At 40.7% G+C, this 19977-nt stretch overlaps 1 protein-coding gene across 1 annotated transcript in view; it reads left to right on the forward strand.

Moving 5' to 3' along the window:
- Positions 1-6427: 6427 nt before the first annotated feature.
- Positions 6428-19977, forward strand: part of DCC (DCC netrin 1 receptor) — a 1249028-nt gene continuing 1235478 nt past the window's right edge. Inside the window, 1 exon segment of the mRNA XM_053571848.1 lies at positions 6428-7058. Within this exon segment, the coding sequence (XP_053427823.1) occupies positions 6968-7058 (91 nt within the window). The 5' untranslated portion in view covers positions 6428-6967.

Here is a 19977-nt window from a genome sequence, read left to right on the forward strand (position 1 = left end):
GTCTTTAAAGATTAAGAAAAGTGATTCAACCATATCTTTTGTAGTATTCTTTGTATTTTGGACAATACTTGAAGCAGAAAGTTTGGGTATTTTAAAGCATAAGCATTCAAGGACCCTTTCCTTATTGAAGGTTTTCTTTCTACTAAGTCCCTACTCAAATTACTTTCTCCCTTAGGCTGATTCAATTTCAGCCTCTAGAACTCTACATATCATAATCATCTCAAGGTCCTTTCTAAGTTAATGGGACTATGGAATCTTATTATCTCCAAGATGTTATCGCTGACCCCACCTCATTTCCCTTTTCTTATAAATTACTACAGTGGTTTTGTTGTTGTTCCTATTTTGTTCTGTTTTGTTTTTTACTATTACAGACATAGAATTTTAAATTTGGTGTCAAAAGACCTCTGTCTTCTTTGTCCAGATTGGAGTCTGCTTGAAAGCAAGAAGTCTTTCTTGTTTTTCATTGTAACCACCAAATTATCTTACATATACGGTGGGCATTGAGAAGGTTTGCTGACTAAAGATAATAGCAAAGCCTTTCCCCATAGTCACATCATCACAAACCCACAATTAGGCTTCTACTAACCTCTGACATCCAAAAGTAAGTTATAATGTGATAAAACCCATAATTTATAAAGCAGGAAAATACATGAAATAAAGATCATCTCGGTTTCCAATTAGTTTAGTTGAACACAGATTTATTACCTTATAGTTCGTGAGGTCAGAAATCATAAAATAGGCCTCACTCCTCTAAAATCGTAGTGTTCACAGAACTCTGTTCCTTCTGGAGGCTGTACATGAGAATTTGTTCCTCGCCCTTTTTATTTTGTAGAGTCTGTCTACAGCCCATGGGGCAGGGACCTCTTCTATCAATGGCAACACTCTGACCTCTGCTTTAGTCATCATCCTTCCATTTCTAACTCTGTCTCTGCCTCCTTTCTCCTCATAGAGATGCTGTGATTACACTGGGTCCAATCAGATAATTGGGAGTAACTGCCCCCATCTCAAAATCCTTAATTTTATCACATTATAAAGTCCTTTTTGCCATGTAGAGTAACATATCTATGGGTTCTGGGATTAGCATGTAAACCATTATTATACCTACCACAGTCTTCCTCCTGCCCCTGTAAGAGTCACATCTATCTCACATTAAAACTACATTCACACCTTTCCAAACATCTCTAAAAGTCCTAATCCATGATCTCAGAGTGTAAAACCTCATCTATATATTATCAAAGGTCCCAAATATCTAAATCAGGTATGGGTGAGACTCAAGTATAACCCACATCAGGGAAAAATTTCTCTCTATCTGTGGACCCATGAAGCTAGAAAACAAGTTACATGATTTGAAAACACAATGGTATAACATAATAGGGAATCTGCTATAGATATACCTGTTTAAAAGGAATAAAAGGGAAGAAAAAAGGACTAATTGGTCCCAAGCAGTTTTGAAAACCAGTGAGGCAAACAACATTGGTTTTCAAGACTTTGGAACAATTCTCTGTTGGTTATGGCTTCATATTGTTGGTATTGGCCATGCCCTCTAGGTTCATATCTGTGACCTTAGAATTATTCTTCTTTTCTTTTTCAGGAAGGGTAGCTGAATATTTCTATCAGGGTATTTCCTGCCTATTGAATTTTAAGAAACAAACAGTTTTCTATTATTTTGTCCCCTCTCTGTCCATTTAAGTCCAAACTGTCTGCTAGTATAACATTTTCAAAAACCTTGTTGGTCTCCCATGTATGTCTTGGAAATTCACTGTCTTCTACCAGCAGGTCCTCCAAAGACCTTTCCTAGATGATCTCTTCTCTACTCCTGGCTTCTATGGAGTCAGCTGAGAAATTTCATAGGTCAGATGCCAAATATCCTCAAAGAGCCCTCTGTGTGAATGAATATTTTTAACTTTTGATCTTTCTGAGGGATGAGCAAAAGGTTTCTCAGACACACTATGGGTTTTATCTACTGAACATACTTTTCTGACTCAAAATCTCCTAATTTTAGTGTCTTTCATAATCTGAATAGGCTGAGAATTTGCCAAATCATAAAGACCTCATTTTTTGATTAACAGTTCTTCCTTAAATCTTTTTCCTTTTATATTTTATTATAAACATCAAGGAGAAATCTGGCCATATCTTCAATATGTGTTCAGAAATCTCCTCAGAAATTATCTAAGCTCATCACATAAACCCTCTGCCTTTCAAATCAATGTACCACACAATTGTGCTAAACTTCCTGCCATCATATGACAACAATCCCCCTTTCTCATTTCCTTATGAGCCTTTGTCGTCAATGACTTTAGTGTTCGCATTTCTACCAAGGCAGAAATGGTAGAAATGGCATTTGTACCATCATATATTCAAGGCCATCTAAACTTTTTTCTATTATGCTCCTTAAAAATCTTCCAGCCTCTGCATATTGCCCAATTCCAATGTCACTTATACATTTTCAAATGTTTATTATACTCCATGGTACTCAAATCTGTAACAGCTTCCCCTTATACTTCTAATGGGTTACCACAAATTTAATGGCTTATAAAACTTACATTTATTATTTTATAGTTATGGGGGTCAGCTATTTGAAAAACAGTGTATAAGGGTAAACTGAAGAAAATCAAGGTATCAGCTATAGTATGTTCCTTATGCAAGCTCCAGTAGAGAATCTGTTTTTTTCTCTTTCCAGCTTTCAGAGGCTGCCTACATTCCTTGGCTTGTGACCTCTTCCAGCAAGGGCATCCTTGTGCCCTAGCCTCTAATTTTATCATATCTTTTTCTCCAACTCTGACTTTTACCTTTCTCTTATATTTTCTAAGGACCCTTGTGATTACATTGGGCCCATCTGAGTAATCAAAAATAATCTCATTCACTATCTAATGATCCTTATCTTTATCACATCTATAAATCCCTTCTGTTCTTGTAAGGTAAAATGTTCACAGGTTCAATTAAGATGTAGGCATCTTGGGGGGGGGCATATTATGCTGCCTACCACAGGTTCCTCAAAGGGGTCTGATGAAACTTCCAAAATTGCTTCTAAATTACCACCTTCATTGAATCTCATAATCTTCTACAATCCAGGGGGGAATAAAGGGTTACTTCTAACAATAACTCTCTAAGAAAACAATCCTTTTCATTCTTAGAAGACCCAGTAAATTTCCCTTTTGCTCACTTGTGAATTTATCACCATGATCAGAAAGACAGACTACTCTGCATGACCAAAGTGTTTTAGGATCTCCTTCCTCTTTGTAGTTGAGAGTGGAGAATGTGGAGAGGTACTCTCAGAGTAAACTATAAAATCTGTTACCAAAATAAGGAAGAAGGGGTTCTGAGAAGAACATGCAAGCAAACAAACAACTCCCCCTAGACAAATGTCAACTAAAACATGTCCCATCACTTTATGGTTGTAGTTTAGCCAAGGGTAAAACTGTATCACATTCATTTTTGTATATTCTATATATATAGAACATTCCTCAAAGGTATAATAATTGGCTTTCTTAAATAAATGACTAATGGTGAATTATCACATTGTCATGTTACATGATTTGTTCTGCAATCAAATGTATAGTCTTATATGTACTATTTGACTAGATGTTATTGATTTTGCAAATACCATTCTAAAATATGTTAGAGAAAGTAATGAAAGCCAGATCATGATATTGGGAGAAGAGAAATAGATTATGATAATTAATTTTCTGAATTAAAGTAAGGCAAGAAATATAATTCTAGAATGGAATTTCTACAACGAATTACACACTACTAATCTGGCTCATTTTCTTGGCCCAATGTATTTCTGATGCATCTCCATCCCCCATATACATGAAAAAATGAAAATATACGTTAATTCAGAATTCAAAAGTGTGTCTGGGTAACTGTATGCTTTACCACCAGATTAAACCTCACTCAGAAGAGTTCTCTCAACACGAAATGTCTTAAATACTATGTGAAGAGTATCAGCTCTACTAAACTATTTCCCCTGGTTCTCATTCCTCCCTTCTTCCCGTCTGACCTTTTGGTTTCCTTATTTCTCTGTCAGAGGCTGGGTGGGCAGTGGGCCTGGCACCCCTGACAGGAAGGTTGAGAAGAGGCTGTGTCTCTCAAGTATAAATCTCTGTGCTGTAAATCAGAAAATACTAAAGTTGTTTCCAAGATCCATCTGGAATCATCTTTCTGAGATAAAGGGGGATGATCTGAGAAAAAAAGTACAAGAAATCTCCAGAAGCTAGCTGTGGAATCAAACGACGATTTCAGAGGCAGAAAGTTGCTCTTTTGTAGATGCTCATTAGTGAGTGGACTGATGGCCTGAACTACTCTGGGGTTAGGAGTCAAAGGCCACAGTAAAGAGGAACTTAAACATTAGACCTGCTGTGTGAGGGTCAGCAGGACATCTTTAAAGGGATTTGGACAACAGGGACAATTTTTGTTGTTTGTATTTTTACTCTCCCTCCTAATCCTCGAGGACATCCTTTCACTGATAGGAGACACAAAGGACTTTAGACTGTTTTAAGAAGAGATTGCCACTCTTCCCTCCCACCATACTCTCTTATTCAATGGTTCTTTACAATGTTTTGGCAAGTGGGAAATTTGAACTCATTCCTTTGCATCTATGAAAGCTAAATATTTCCTTCCCAGAAAAAAAAAAGAGCATGTGCACAGAAGGCAATAATTTTTCATAAAATTTCAGGATGCTAATGAACTTCTGAAGTCCATCATCTCACCCCTTCCAGGAAGATTCCTGGGCCCAGTTAACAATCCTTACTGTATGTAGCCCTGTGCCTTCAGAGCCTTCATCCTCAGGTAATAGAAGCTTTGGGTGTTTTCAGGAATTTGGAAGTCACCAAAGGAATTTGTTACATGTGGAAGAACCCACCAAACTAAGCTACTTCAGAAGGTTTTGATTTAGTGATCTCAGGTCATTTGTATTTTAACTTGTCCAGGATAGGAATGTTGAGGCTATGGATCTAAAACATTGTCCATTTCATGTATCATGGCAATTTTCCTGATGATGACTTTCTTCTGTATTTTCCATGCATCCCCCTCTTCTTTTTAAAGATATTCATCTTCTCTTCTCTCTCAATGCAGTGAGCTTGGGAGAGTTACAAGAAGGGTGGGGGAGAGAGAGAAAGAATGAAGAGAGAATGTAAGATAGGGAGGGATGGGGTGAACTTGCAGCTGGACATCCTGATAGACAGACCTCTTACCAGAATGGCATTTCTGTTCATCATCTATCCTCGCCCAAACCATTGGTTTGTAAGATCACTTATTCAGCAAAAATGTAGTGGCCTTTGCAGTATTCTAAGCCCTCTGTTAGCATCTGTCGCCCTGTGCCTCCAGAACCTTCATTCTTAGGTACCGAAAGCTGTGAGGGGTGCGAAGGTGAGCAGCACATAAGCTCTCCTCTCCAAGGAGCTTGAGATTCCTTGGTAGGGATAAGATACACAAAGGCACTCAGCTTAAAGCAGTTTCCTAAAAGGGCTTCCGTGTTTACTCTTCCTAAGTTCCACAGGGCTTCCTGTGGGTCTGGGTGGCAGCTTCGTGTCCCAGGGACTGGAGAGATGTCTCTCTTGTTCTCCCTGAGCACCTTCTCATTACAAGGAGCATCATATTTATCACAATACCTTATAATTATGCATTTATCTCTCTCTCCTAATAGATCACAAAGCCCCTTGAGAACAGAGACCCAGTATCACTAGATCTTTTATCTTTATTTCCTGGAAGTCAACAAAGCACCTGGAACATGGTTAAATGCTTTAAAAAATGTTGAATAAAGCATTGAATCAAGTCTAGAGAAGAGAGAACACAGATGAAGTAAGATATCCTACAAAAAGAGGAGCTCAGCTATTATATAAGGAAATAGCTTGCATTCGCTTCTCCTGTGTCTCTGGACCTAGGTAGGGTTTCCCACCTGTCCTAAAAGGGAGTTGGATAAGGTGATTCTTGCAGATGAAAAATTGTACTTTTAATAATGCCTAAGATCAGGGAAGGAAGTAAACGTCCTGGCCACCTGCCTCGGTTTCAACACCCGTCTAGGTTTTATAGTCAAAGGAAAACAGTTTCTCAGAGGTCGAGTGTCCAAAATGATAGCCGTAAAAACCTCCAGACACTCGGGAGTTGGCAAGCTCCATTGACAAAAATGACTTCCCACGCTTTGCCCACAGAGGGCATCCCTGCGCACTGATTCGCAGACCAGGCGAATGCAGCTGCTGGAAGCCTCCTCCGTCTGCTCTTTTTTTTCGTGAGCCTTCGTCTCTCTACCCCCGCCCCCCTTCCCGTGGCATCTTTGCCTGATCCAGTTCGTTTCCCTCCGGGCTCCACATTTTCCCTTCCAGCCCTCCACTTCTCCGGATCAATGGATAGTACGGTTCCAACTCTCAGCTCACACACCGCTGGCGGACACCCCAGTAACAAGTGAGCGCACTCCACCTCGCAGCCCCCCGCCTCTCCTCCCTCGGTCCCCTTGGCTCTTAGAAGAGAAACGAACAGCATCTCCAGCTCTCGCGCGGAATTTTCTCTTCAACTTTCCCGACCGACGACGTGGAACCAGCGTCAACCTTTTAATGCACAGCCCAGCCACAGGATCGCCTGCCTTCTGCTCCTGCTCCCTCCTGGGTATTCTGTTTATTTGATGGTTCCTAAGCTCCGCGGAGAGCCCTCTTCCCTCCTCCTGCTCCCTCCGTTTCCTTGAGTTAGTTTTCTGAGGTTTTACCAGGGCTCAAGATCTCTTGGACCGAATGGAACTTTTCGCTGCCTCCTTTTGCTGCTGATTCTATCAGTGGACAAGGAAAAAGGCTTCCAAGGCAGAAGAGGCGCAGGGGAGGTGGAGAAAGAGGTGGAGGAAGAGGACGAGGAGGAGGGGGAGGAAGCCGAAGGGGCTCGGTGTGTGTATGTGTGTGCATGTGTGCGCGCGTGTGTGAGTGCATGTGTGTGAGTGCTGCCACTGCCCAGGACCTCTGGCCCCGAAGGTGTTGGCTGAAATATGGAGAATAGTCTTGGATGTGTTTGGGCACCCAAGCTGGCTTTTGTACTCTTCGGCGCTTCCCTGCTCAGCGCGCATCTTCAAGTCGCCGGTAAGTGGTTCTTTCCTTTCTTCTCGTCGCTGCCCCCTCTTTACCCGTTTCCCTGCTCTTCTCATTTGGCTAGTGGTAGAATTTCGGGGGTAGGGGGGTTGCAAGATATTCGCTCTCCCGCTGCCCCCCGTTCCTCGTTGATGATGCAAGATAGAAGACTTTTTTCCTCCCCTGGGGGTGGAGGATGATGGTGTTGGGGGCGAGGGGCGCCCCTTTGCTCTTTTTTAAACCATGCTTCTCCCATCCTTGCTTTTGCATAGACTTGCGTTCGTTTGGAGAGCTGGCGGGCTGGGACAGGTGATGGGGCTGTGGTTGAAAGGAACCGGGTTGAAGCCTGAAAGCCTCGGAAACTCACTGAGGGGGGAAGGACTGAGCCAACAGGGGCGAGCAGAGGAGGACCTGGAGGGGGCTTTGAGGAAGCCTGTGGGGGGTCTGGGAGGTAGGGCTGAGTCCTGTGTGAACGTATGCGCCCCTCGCTTTGGATGTTTGGACTTGGTGACTGAGAATCCGAAAGAGACAGCGAGTATGTTTTGGTGCTTTGGAGGAGGGAGCGATGGTACTGAAGGAGGCGCAGAGTTGCCAGGAGGAGGAAGACGTGTTTTATTATATTTTAGGTCTTTTATCGGTAAACAGAGTTCGTAAATTCTGAGTCTCCACATATCTCCAGGACAGCTCCAAACTCTAAATGACTGATATTCTGGGGCACCGGCCCCTGGCTCTGGTACTAGGCAAGCGCAGTTTCTAATTAAAAATGGCAAAACTGTGTGGGGACTGGATCCGGATAGAGCAGGAGAAAGAGGAACCCGGAGGCTGCCGGGGCTACTGCAGTCTCCGAGTGCCGAGCTGGGGACTTGGAGGGCCAACAGAAGAGAGCAAAATGGAGCATTATAATGTCTACTCCTTTGCAACACCGCAAGTGTAGATGGGCGCGGAGGTACAGGGAGAAGACCCAGGGGCATGAGGGGAGAGCCGCTGGCTGAGCATTCAAATCCTTTCGGAAACGACCTTTTCCCAAATCCAGAGAAAATTGAGGCTCTGGCAGGGACTGGAGTTGAGTAGAGCGCCCCAATTTGAGCCTTGGAAATTAACAGGGAAAGGGATGTAAATTGCACCCAAGCCCCCGGCCTCCCCAGAGCCGGCAGCTCCGGCTTTCTTGTGCCTGCTAAGTGCTGCAAGGCCAAGTGTTGCAAACGCCAGCGGAGAATGCGCCTCTCCCGGTCGCCAGGGATTCAGACAGTCAAGCTCCTACCCAGCCAGAGGCTCCCAAATCTCGGCGCAGCCTCACGCGGGGCAGGAATCTGTTTGCCTGCACTGGGACCGGACTCCTTATCTCCCTTGGCTAGACAGAGAGCAAGTGTGAGGGGTGTGTGTGTGTGTGTTTGTGTGTGTGTGTGTTCACGCGCGCGCTCCTCTGATCCGCGCGTTCCCGCATCCGAGTGCCCTGCTGCCCACGCTCCCTCCCACTCTTGGGCCAGTCCCCTCCTCCCTGGGCTCCTCTCTCCCGGAGCTTTGTCCTCCTCAATTACCCTCCCGGAAGGTGGGGAGCGGGACCATCCCCGCAGTAAGGAGTAGGTGTCTTTTTTTAAATTCCCTCTTCACAAGCGCAGATGCTACACGTTGCAGCCGGGAGGATTCTCCTGTGTACAAAAGGTTGACTTGCTGCTCCCCAGCAGTTTGGGAGACCTCTGCAAACCGGAGAGGGAAACTTAGAGAGCATTCCTCTCTGGGTAGAAAGTCTGCAGAACAGAAAAACTGGTGATGCTCTAGCTAAAAACATTGTGTAAGGCAAGACCTGTGAAGAACGATGTCTTGTCAATTACACAGCAATATTTTAAAGCCATTTCTCAGTGACTTGTGTTTGTTGGGAGTAGATGAATGAAAATGAATTTATGTTTTATTAATATCTAAATTAATTGAACATTCCCTTCTGAGTTTCTACCTAGATAGTTATGGCCATATATTACTGCTTTATTTTTGTTTTATCCTGAACAGATGGGTTTATGCCTGGATGGTTGAAAAAGCAGGGATCTGCAGGCATGGATATATACATAGACATGTATTTACTGTCCATGTGAATGAGATGCTGGTGGATAGGCATGTATATCTGAGTCTTTAAACTTCTCTATACTTCTAAATCCATTTTATCATTTGCAAATGAGTTGTGATGCAGTTTACAGAAGTCCCAGTAAAGCGGATGATGCACTCTTAAGACGTAGCTAATCACATCACTCTGGTCTTCTTTGCTTATTAACCTTACCATCACCTCTTTCTCTTAATTGTAATTCCGCGATTCCAGGAACATGGCAAGGAGTTGATGATAAAGAAAGCACAGTTCCCTCTATGAAAGGACCAGTAGGAGGTGCCCTTAATAAGGCCAAGTGTCTAGTAGTTTACTGGCAGGGAAATTCCCCTTCAGCAGGGTGTTTTAAAGACTTTGTTGATTGGTAACAAAGGATAATGGAGACTCTTGTGCAGCAGCACCAGGAGCTTTCCTACTATCTAGGTAAAGTCAGACACTGCTTTAGAATTCTTATGAAATTGTTAAGACCTAACAAAGGGCATCCCTGACCAGTGTCAGCATAGAGCGAGGACTTGCTCTTGGGGGAGGAGGATAGTGGCTTTCAGTCGGCTTTTATAACATCTTATATATTTGACGTGAGCTACATACAGGCAGAGGTACCAAGTAGAGTCCCAGGATCTCAGGTAAGATGAATATTGTAGATGTTAGATTTTAATGGATGAAGTAGGAAGTATACCTATTAATTAATTCTTCATATATGTTTAGCTTATAGTCTATTGAAAAAAAGTCTGTGATAGTTAATGTAGTCTGGACATGATGAAATGAGGTTTGCTGCTTACCCCAAATGGCCTCTTCTCATTCCCCCAACCAAAGCAGATCAGATGACCCCGGGTGGGTTTGCTGTGGCCAGTGGGGAGCATGGTGGGACCTGAGGGCGGGGGTAGACTGGCCACCCACTCATCTGTGAGTGCTGCAGTATAAATCACCCGTGACCTGTCACAATGTCCATTTCCCACACAGCAGCAGCTGCCCTCTGAGTTATGAAGCATGTGAAACAGCCACCACATGTGTTGTATGTGAATATATTAGGCTCAGTGCCTTTGCTTTAATGCTCTTAAAAGCTGGGTTGGCTCGAGCTGCTGCTGGGCATTTTTTTTCTGCGGAGAGATTTATAACTTCCCAGTGTGTATCACTTACATTTATTCTCTAGCATGTTAACCTCTCGGCAAACTTCCTTATTGTTTTCATTGCAGGGGAAGAGCTTTAATTCTATCTAAATTCCTGAATGAAGCTCTGCTGTAAGTTTCTCCTGGAGTCCAGTGTATTTGCAAGCTGTAGAATGGCTAATGGGAAGCTTGACAAGAGATGCAGGGAGGTGATTTTCTGGGGAAAGGGATATTTTTACTTGTTTCTGGAGAGAGAAGGAATGATACTGCATCTTCTAAGGGAATCCCTGCACCAGTATCTTTAATGAGAGGAAATGCTTTTCCCTTCCTGACTTATATTTCCTATTCCATACATCCAATGATCTGGGATTCTTCACAGATGTGGGATTTGCTACTGGAGTGTTTTCTGTTGCATGTCGTTGGGCCAGCCAGGATGATCACTGTCATTAGGAAATACACGTTGATTTTTAACTCTTGCCTTCCAGCCAAAATACTTTGTTTTTAATCTTTTGCTGGTGTGGCATGTTTTAAGACAGGGCTGAAGTTTCTGAACAGAGTATTTCATTCTATAAGAAAGAAATGAATAATCTGTGTCCTATGATTACACAAATATTCTCACTACTTCTTTAGAGAATTTGCTGTTGCAGACTTTCCAGGTGAAAATTTTTGTGTGTGTGATTTTATTAGTAAGGAAAATGCTTTATGAAAGAATGAAGTCTTTGGGGACATTTTTTAAAAGTTAAAACACATACAAACATGAAGAAGAAGAGTGAATTTCCATGACTACCTCATGGCTTCTCCTCCAGAAACATGACTTTGGGATGAATCATGATAGCGCTAATAACATAGGGGCACTTGTGATTTCACAAGTAAATGAGTTTCTCTCACCTTGCTACAGACCTTGCAACTTTCCCTAGATCCAGCCTGCATTGCTATCGGAAACTGGCACCAAATTGGGAACACATTGCTCTGTTTTGGTATTTGTTACACAGCTACCAGCCCAAATGATAAATTTTTGATGGATTAATCTACTGCAGATGATAATCTCTTAGATGAATTGTATACATAAATTTCAGGAAACCTTAGCTTTGCCTGAGTAAAAAGAATAATGATATAAACCCACAGAGGATTTCTTGATTAATTAACTAAAAATAAAAGTCACTTGTTTCTGGAAAAATACTGTAATCCCTAAAGTGGAATAGTAAATACTGTACACATTTATAATTCATAAAATATAAACATAAGAGGTTTTTTTTTCCTTTTCCTTGTTTCTTATGAGGCTCCAGAGGAGGAATTTAGAATTTCGTGATTTGTCACAACAGTCATATACCTTAATGAATTGTAGCTTGGCATTTCACTAACTCATGATTGAAACGAATTGAATTAAATATCAGTACCATGTCCAGTGAATTTTTTGGCAAACATGGGCTGTTTGCTTCTTTCTAGTCTGTTCCTTACTGCGCTCCTCTCTAAGCTGTACAGCATCAATACTGCCTTCCTTGTTATAGCCTAGTACAGTCTTTTGCAATGTGAAATCAAGATCTTTACCCCAGGTGCTCTGTGTACTATAGTATATTAAAGTTTGCAAGTTTCTTTCAGTGGAGAATGATGGTGTGCTCTTAAAACAGCTAAGAAGTACTGTTACCTGAAGAGGCTCTAACTGTGGCTTCTCAACCAATATTATTAAATTTCTGGAGCTCGTAAGCTTTAAAAAGAGACCCAAGTGAGCTCTTCAGGATAAGAGGTTATGCCAACCTAGGAATGCTGTTTTTTCACAAGGGTGTCACCAGGCTGGACTAATAGATGTTTAACTTTTTTTTTCAAAGATACTACTTTTCTGAGGTCAAAATATTTTTAATGGTATCATAATACCGATGGCAAGGTACTGACTCAATACGTTTGACAGACTTTACTTTAAACAAGTCCTTAAGTAAAGCAAATGTTAAATTTATCAATAAGAAAGGATGAGCAATCCAGATTATATTCTCTGTAGGCCAAGAAAAAATATGCAAGATAAAATTACGTGTTACATATGCCAAGTGGGTAATAGCACAAAATAAAATGCAAATTATTATGCACCTTTATAATTGCAGCACTCAGGTAAATTACAGCACAATTTTGTACCACACTTTTGCCTTCTCTCACTGAATGTTGATTCCTTTTCTTGTATTTTTCTGGTTTAGCACCTTATGAACATGAAGGAATACAGATTGCTTGCTTTATTATAAAAATTGCTACAGTACTGTATAGTTCTTTGACAAATTTTAGCCTGAAGTTTACAAACCAAACCCCTTTAACTCAACTGTTAAATGAAATGATTTCCTTCATAGCTTAGGAGTACTTGAACTTTGTCCAATGGTATGATTTAGAAATACATAAAATGCATATGATTGATATGCTTCCTTTCTCTCTATTGATGGTAATTTGCCAATGGTAATGCCGGTACACGTTGCTTTTTATTAATAGTTCCAAACAACTGTATTATTCATAGCTTTCATTTCTTGGGGAAAAGTTAAACCAAGAAACACACAAATCATTCTGTATTTATTGATCAGATTTTTTAAAGCCTGTTCTTGTGGCATGACTTGGGTGGGAAAGTCTCTCCTTTCCCACCCAAAATTGCAGGAGCCCAATGCCGATAGGCTGCTTCTAGTTTTTGTGATGTACTTTAGCTTAATTTCACAAAGCCAAATTCTTTGACTTGTTGCTTGCTCAGTCATTCACAGTTTCTACGGAGGAAGGCCCTTTAGTGATTATTATGATGGAATTTAACAGGGGTGTTTATCACAGTGTGGAGATTTCTTCCTTGTTCTTTGATCGTCCTTTAAATATTGGTTCTTGCCAGAAGAAGTCTACTCTTGAACATATCCAGGGCAAAAATGTTCCACTGAATTAATTGCATCTTTATGATGAGATCTAATGAAAATATCAACTAGTTAGCTTATTATGAACTGAAAAGAGGGCTTATCAACACATTATTCTGGATTACCTAAAATATTCTTAAATTCTGCTTTTGTATATTTATAAGAGAATAAAGGAGTTAAGCAGTTACTTGGAAAATTTTAATTCAAGTCACTTCTCTCAGTAAGTTTCTTATTCAACGTCAACATTTTTAGATTTTATTAATTTTTCCAGAGTCTTTAAGAAATACATCTCCACCCACTTAGCTGCCTTTTATAAAATATATAGAACATAACTTAATCTGTCTTAATAGATTCAATGAATCATTATGGCTTCATTATTATGTGATATTGTAGGGATAATTTTTGAAGATGTTACATCATACAGAACTGTTTATTTTTTCCATGAAATGGGCGTGAGCTGCTGCTTTTAAGAATTTTAGTCCTGATTAATGAAATATGTTTAATCTACTTTCTTGTTTCTATATGAAACTCCTTTCTGTTGTAAAACTTCTTGAACTGGTCTTTCTTTCTTTTACTTCTGATTTACTAAGAAATATAGGTGACTAAGTTTTGTCAGAATTGTATCTAAAGTAAGAGAGGAGATTATAATCATGACTTGAATTCCTTGATTTTGTAGCATTTCTCAAATCTGGTATCAGTCTGGATGCCATTTATTCTTTGTGCAATAGTTTTCCTTGTTAAATGAAGATGTGGCCTAGATCAATTCTAGTTATATGGCTACTTTCAATATTATATCATTTATTTAAATTATGAGCTGTGCTATCCATACAGTGTTTGATATAACTTATAATAAATAATAGCTCTAATTATCATGATAACAATAATAATAATAAAATACCCATGTAATCACCATCAGTTTTCTGAATTTTGTATTAATTAATCCCTTACCTTCTGTATAGTTTTGAGGCGCCCAATGCCTATAGGTATAGAATGATGCATCTGTAACATGTTATTTTGCTTTGTCTGTTCCTAACTGTAAAAAAAAAATTAGTAATGCATATATTCTTTGATAACTCATGGTTTTGCTAAGTATTTGAGATTCATCTTTGTGGATGTCTATGGCTCTATTTCAGTTGTTCTCTCTGCTGTATAATATCTCATGATATTTTTAACCACAATTCATTCAACCTACTATTGATGGATGTTGGCTACTCAGTTCTTTTGTTCTTTCCAGTAATGTTGCTATGAATGTTCTAGAACATGCCCACCACTACAAATTTTCCACCATAACTAGGGTGCATACATGCTTGGGAGTGTAATTGCTGAGTCACAGAAAGGATATCTTTACTTTCAGGAGGCAATGACATGTTGCAGTTATTGAAACACCCACCAGGAGTAGATGAAAGTCCCCCTTGCTCCGTGTCTCTGACCACTCTCGGTATTTTCATACCCTTAATTTGTCCCCATCTGGTGGACATGAATGAAACTTCTCATTGTGAGTTGTATTTGTATTTCCCTGATTTCTAATAAGGTCAGTCATTTTCCTCTATCAATTTGTTGGCCATTTGTGATTTAATCAAGACAATTTTATGATTCTGTTTCTTCAACTGTGAGCAGCCCTTTGATTTTAGACATTGATGTTATTGATGGCTATTCTATTTCTCCTACTAAGCAGCCTCTTGCTTTGATGCACAATGATGTCAGTAGTCTAACATCTAACATTCAGAAAGCTGTTACCTAATACTCTATCATGTTTACTCTAGCCCAGACTTTACTTAAGCACCGTCCCAAAAAGTGTACTGATTTTGAGCTGCATGAGAGATCATTGGTCACTATAAGATTATTGATTATCCAGAGCAAGTCCTTCCTTGTCAGTATCCTGCTTCATCTTATTTATTATGTCTATGTGGGGATTTAATTACAAGAAAACAGGATGCTGGGGTGCCAGGCTTAATTTGAGTTTCATTAGGAATCCTCTGAAAATGATGAACTAAAAGATGACTGAATCACAGAGATATAATGGTAAATACCAAACCTGAATGGAAAGTCATCATCTGACCATTTGAACTTGAGTAGCCCAATTCATTGTTCCATTCATGACATATATGACTGTGGATTTCAGACAAACACCTGTGCTTGCACATGTACCTCCCCTCCAATTTTTGTCTGGCTTCATAATTGTCTCACATACTCTCAGGGGATAAGCTAATAAAGACCCCTAGATGAAATAAAGCATCGGATGTGCTCACAGTGGTCTCTCTGGTGTGTTGCCTTCTGTGCAGACTCATTAGAGCTGTGAGCCAAGGCTGCAACATCTAAGCAAACCCCCTGCACCCAGAATCCTCAATCCATTGTTTCCACATCTTTTCTCAGCCTCAAGGGATCCCAGAAGAATATAAATTAGAGAGGAAAAATCTGCAAAGCTTTTCCTTTCATGTCTAATGCCTGGGCAGAGCTGTTCCCTGAAGGACAATTTCTAGTTATTTTCTTTCTCTGATTTGAGATATCTCCAGGGACAGTTTGTTGACTGTTTCCCTTGGGAAACTTTCTGCAGCATATCAGTTTTTCCCGTTAAAAAATTTATTTTACAATTCATCTGAGATAGTCCTGTTCTAAATGTTCTTCCCATCACTCCTGTCATCTGCCTGCTGGTTCCTGTTTTCCCATTTCAGTGACATGGCCTCTTCTTTGCTGAAATGTGTTAAATAATTCTAGCTCTAGATCACTCTTGCCTCCCCATTTAGTCTACACTTAAGCAGACTGTAAATATTTAGTTCACTTAATCTTTCCACATACCCACCCAGAAGCTTACTCATGTTTATTTTCCTTTCCTGAACTGTCAGGTAATCAAGAGCCCCAAATTTGGGTGGCACCTGTGGCTCAAGGGGTAGGGCGCCGGTCCCATATGCCAGAGGTGGCGGGTTCAAACCCAGCCCTGGCCAAAAACCAAAAAAAAAAAAAAGAGCTCCAAATTTAATATGTTTTTCTAAGTAAGCTCTCCCAAGTCATGCATTATACACTATAGATCCAGCATAATGTCAGTTTGCTATACAGCTATGGCTACACACTTGGTGTCTCAAAATTTGTCTTCTCATCTTTTAGGTAGAACTATCAATGACTAGCACAATCATTGAGGAATTACAAGGACCAAGTAAGATCAAATATTTGATTCAAGAGAATAGTTACTGAGCATTTGCCAAGGATTACAAGGAGAGAAATAAAAGGTTTAGATGCCTTTCTGCCCGCTAGGGGCTAATCCTCAAGTGAAAATGACAGGCACACACATAGCTAAGTAGGATATAAGGCAGAACAAAGTTCTCACTCAAAAAGAATGCAAACAAAGTGGGACAGAATGAACAACATCAACTACAATGTTTATGCATTATATCATTAATATATTAATATTTGCCAGATGGGCTGACAGAGCCAATTCATTCATCCTTGCATCCTTAGCTTGACAGAACTAAGATTAAAAAAAAAAGAAAGAAAGAAAGGAAGAAAACAAGGTGTAAAGAGCTATCAATCACGTTTAAGCCACAGGTATAGTAGGAATGAGGATATCAAGGTTTTTCTATAGATCCTGCAGTCTGTTGCTAGAAACACAAGCCCAGTCTCTCATGACCCTTTCTTCATGGATTTGTTGAGTATGATCCAGGCACTGTGTTAAGGTGGTGAAGGAGCTTACAGACCAGTGGGATAAATATGATCATCAAATAAATATATTAAGAAATCCATAATTTCAAATGAGATAAAACTTTGAAGAGAAGGAAGCATTGCAGGAAAGGGACGCTGACAGCAGATCAGAGACAGCCTCCCTGAGAACGTGGTGGTTGAGTTGACTCCTGAAGAACGTGTTAGCTGAGTTAAGAAGGAGACGTTTGGAGAGAGGCAGAGGAGAGAAGACCTTGTAAGAAAAAGTGGGTGCAAAATCCTGTGCTGGGAGGAAAGAGGGTGAATTCCAAGAAGAGTGTATCCAGGGCAGGAGAGCCCAGCATGATGATGGGTACTGAACGCTGGGGAAGACCTGAGGTCATTCCCTGGCTGGTGGTAGCTACTTATACTCAGCACATATTGGTTGAATAAACTGAAACAAGTTTCTATTAATGGGCTTTGCTAATCTCAGCACAATCCTTTAAAAATGTAAGCAAATTACATGGATAACCCTTTCCTGTGTTGGTTAGCTATGAATTCATGAACCTGTCTATCCTATCTGTTTAGAGATACCTTATGGGATTGTGTGGATAGAACTAATGTAACCAAGGGAGAGGGTCTTTGAAAAGTGTAGAAAAATGCAGATTATTATTAATAAACTTGGGAATGGCCGCTTCTACTTTGAAAGCTGTCACTGAGCAGACAGGAAACAGGACTTTACCTTTTTTATAGAAATAGGATTGGCCTAGGGACGTTTGTTTTCCCTGTGGCCTTTTCAAATGTGTGTCTAATTGCTCTTGATGAATTGAAAAGAAAAGGGAAACCAAGATTTTTTTTAATGTTTATAGACTCTCTCAATGTGCTCCTTTTCTATACATTTTATCCCCATTACTATTTCTTAAACATATGGATTGGTGTTCCCCTTGCTTCAACTTGCAGCTCATTTAGAAGTTGCTGAGCCTCTGAAGCCTTCTCATGCCCCTGGGCCTGGAACCACATGTGCCACTTGAGTCTACCTAACACCTGCTGCTGGAGGTCACAGAGAAGCCTGTTGCATGGTCCTGTGGGGTTTGGTCATGAGAGATGGCATGGCCTTGTGGAAAGACCTGCCAGCCAGTGGGTGTCAGCCAGGCACTTAACCTCTCCAGACATCAACTTTCCCATTTATAAAATGGAGCAAAATCAAGCTGTTTCCCAGCTGTAAATTATAAATAAAAATCACTCCAACAGTTAAATATTTAAGTTTCTTATTCTAATGCCAGATACATAGCATCGGGATTTCACAAATCCTTGCTGTTTTTAGTACTATCTTTCTTTTTTTTTTTGAGACAGAGTCTCACTCTTATTGCCCAAGCCAGAGTGCTGTGGCATCAGCCTAGCTCACAGAAATTTCTAACTCCTAGGTTTAAGAAATCCTTCTTCAGCTTCCTGAGTAGCTGGGACTACAAGCACCCTCCACAATGCCTGGCTTTTATTTTTAGTAGAGAAGGAGTTTTGCCCTTGCTTAGGCTGATCTTAAACTCAAGTGATCCTCCTACCTTGACCTCCCAGAGTTCTAGGATTACATGTGTGAGCCACTGTGCCAAACTTATTACTATTATCTTAATATGGGCAACATTAATCCTGAGATAGTCTTTATAAACAGAGTATTCGTAGGCACAGTCTGGCCAGTCTAGAACTATCTTCAATTTTTTGATATGATTTTAAAGACATAAAAATAAAATAAGATAGTCTCCAATGGCAATTTTGAAATCAAGTGCATCATGGTTTAGTGGGTCCTGGTCCATACCTTTGCTAGATTTACAGGCTAATAGGTCCAGCTAAGTTAGAACTAACATAATACAACACTGATCAAACTTGGCACCCGCCTGTGGATTCTATATCCAAACCATCCTTCCCCACTGGCTCTTTCCTGGTTAACTATGTCCATTTACTACAGACCCATAGACCTAGCATCCAGTCAGCATGAGCACCTAGCTAAAACTTGCTGGGCTAACAGGTAGTACTAAGTATAATTTGTCCCAAGGGACTTCTCTCCCTGGAGTGGCTCCTATTTTGACTTTGTAGCAATATCCGGCCTCTTCTCATACCAATTAATTAAAATATCTGAGCAAGGCTATGTGCAGTGGCTCATACCCTGTAATCCTTGGGAGGTCAAGGTGGGTTGATCTTAGGAGACCAGCCTGAGCACAGGTGAGATCTGTCTCTACTAAAAATAGAAAAAACTAGCCAGGCATTGTAGCAGCTATTTGTAATCCTAGCTACTTGGGAAGCTGATACAAGAAAATCACTTGAGCCTAAGGGTTTGAGGTTGCTGTGAGCTATGATGCCATGGCACTCTACCCCAGAGTAACAGAGTGAGACTCTGCCAAAAAAAAAGGAAAATAATACAAAAATAAAAATAAAAACAAAAAACCTCTTCAAGATCAAAATCTCTGAGCTAAGGCCTAGGTACAAGTGTTTCTAAACTTCTAATGGTGACTCCACGTGTGGCTGTGTTCAGGAACCAGTACCCTAGGATCCTGCTAGCAGAGCACTGTTTGTGCATCAAAAGCCTTTGCATCAACTGGAGAGCTTGTAAGAAATACAGAAACTCAGGCAGAACTAAGACTTACTCTATTAGAACCCCATATGACTGAGAAACACTATCCTAGGGGACTGACAGCCTCACACAGGAAAAAGACCCGTGCCCCCATTTTCCCCAACTGTAGGTTCATCTAGTCAATGGGGCGAGGGCTCAGTCACACTGGTTTAATCTTGGTTCGCATCTTTGGAGGGCTTAGGCTTCAGGGCTGTTCTTGTAATGGAAACTATGTCAACTGTAGAGTCTTTTGGTTTGTGGTTTAATGGCTAATATATTTCCACGGAGGCCACAACACATTTCATTTTCCTTGAGATTAAAAGCCCTTGAACATGCTCTTTGGGTGTTCCACCTGCTTTTCTCTTCTTTTCTCACCAGTGCTCAAGATAAGAAGACACATTTTAAAAAATATCTGCTGGTTTTCATTCTATATTTTCCCCTCTCTCAGTCTCTTTCCTTCTTAAAAATACTCACACCCAGGGAAAAAGGAAAGCACTTTGAAAGGGGCCCTGCTGCCCTAGGCCCTCCTCCTGCCTCCTTCCCCTGCCTCTCAGGTCTGATGCTGAAAGCACAGACCCCACACCAGACCTTGCCTTTTGATTGGGAATGGTCTTCAGGGCATGAATCGGGACCAAGT

The sequence above is a fragment of the Nycticebus coucang genome, chromosome 19, assembly GCF_027406575.1.
Source record: "Nycticebus coucang isolate mNycCou1 chromosome 19, mNycCou1.pri, whole genome shotgun sequence".
In the NCBI taxonomy this organism is placed as follows: domain Eukaryota; kingdom Metazoa; phylum Chordata; class Mammalia; order Primates; family Lorisidae; genus Nycticebus; species Nycticebus coucang.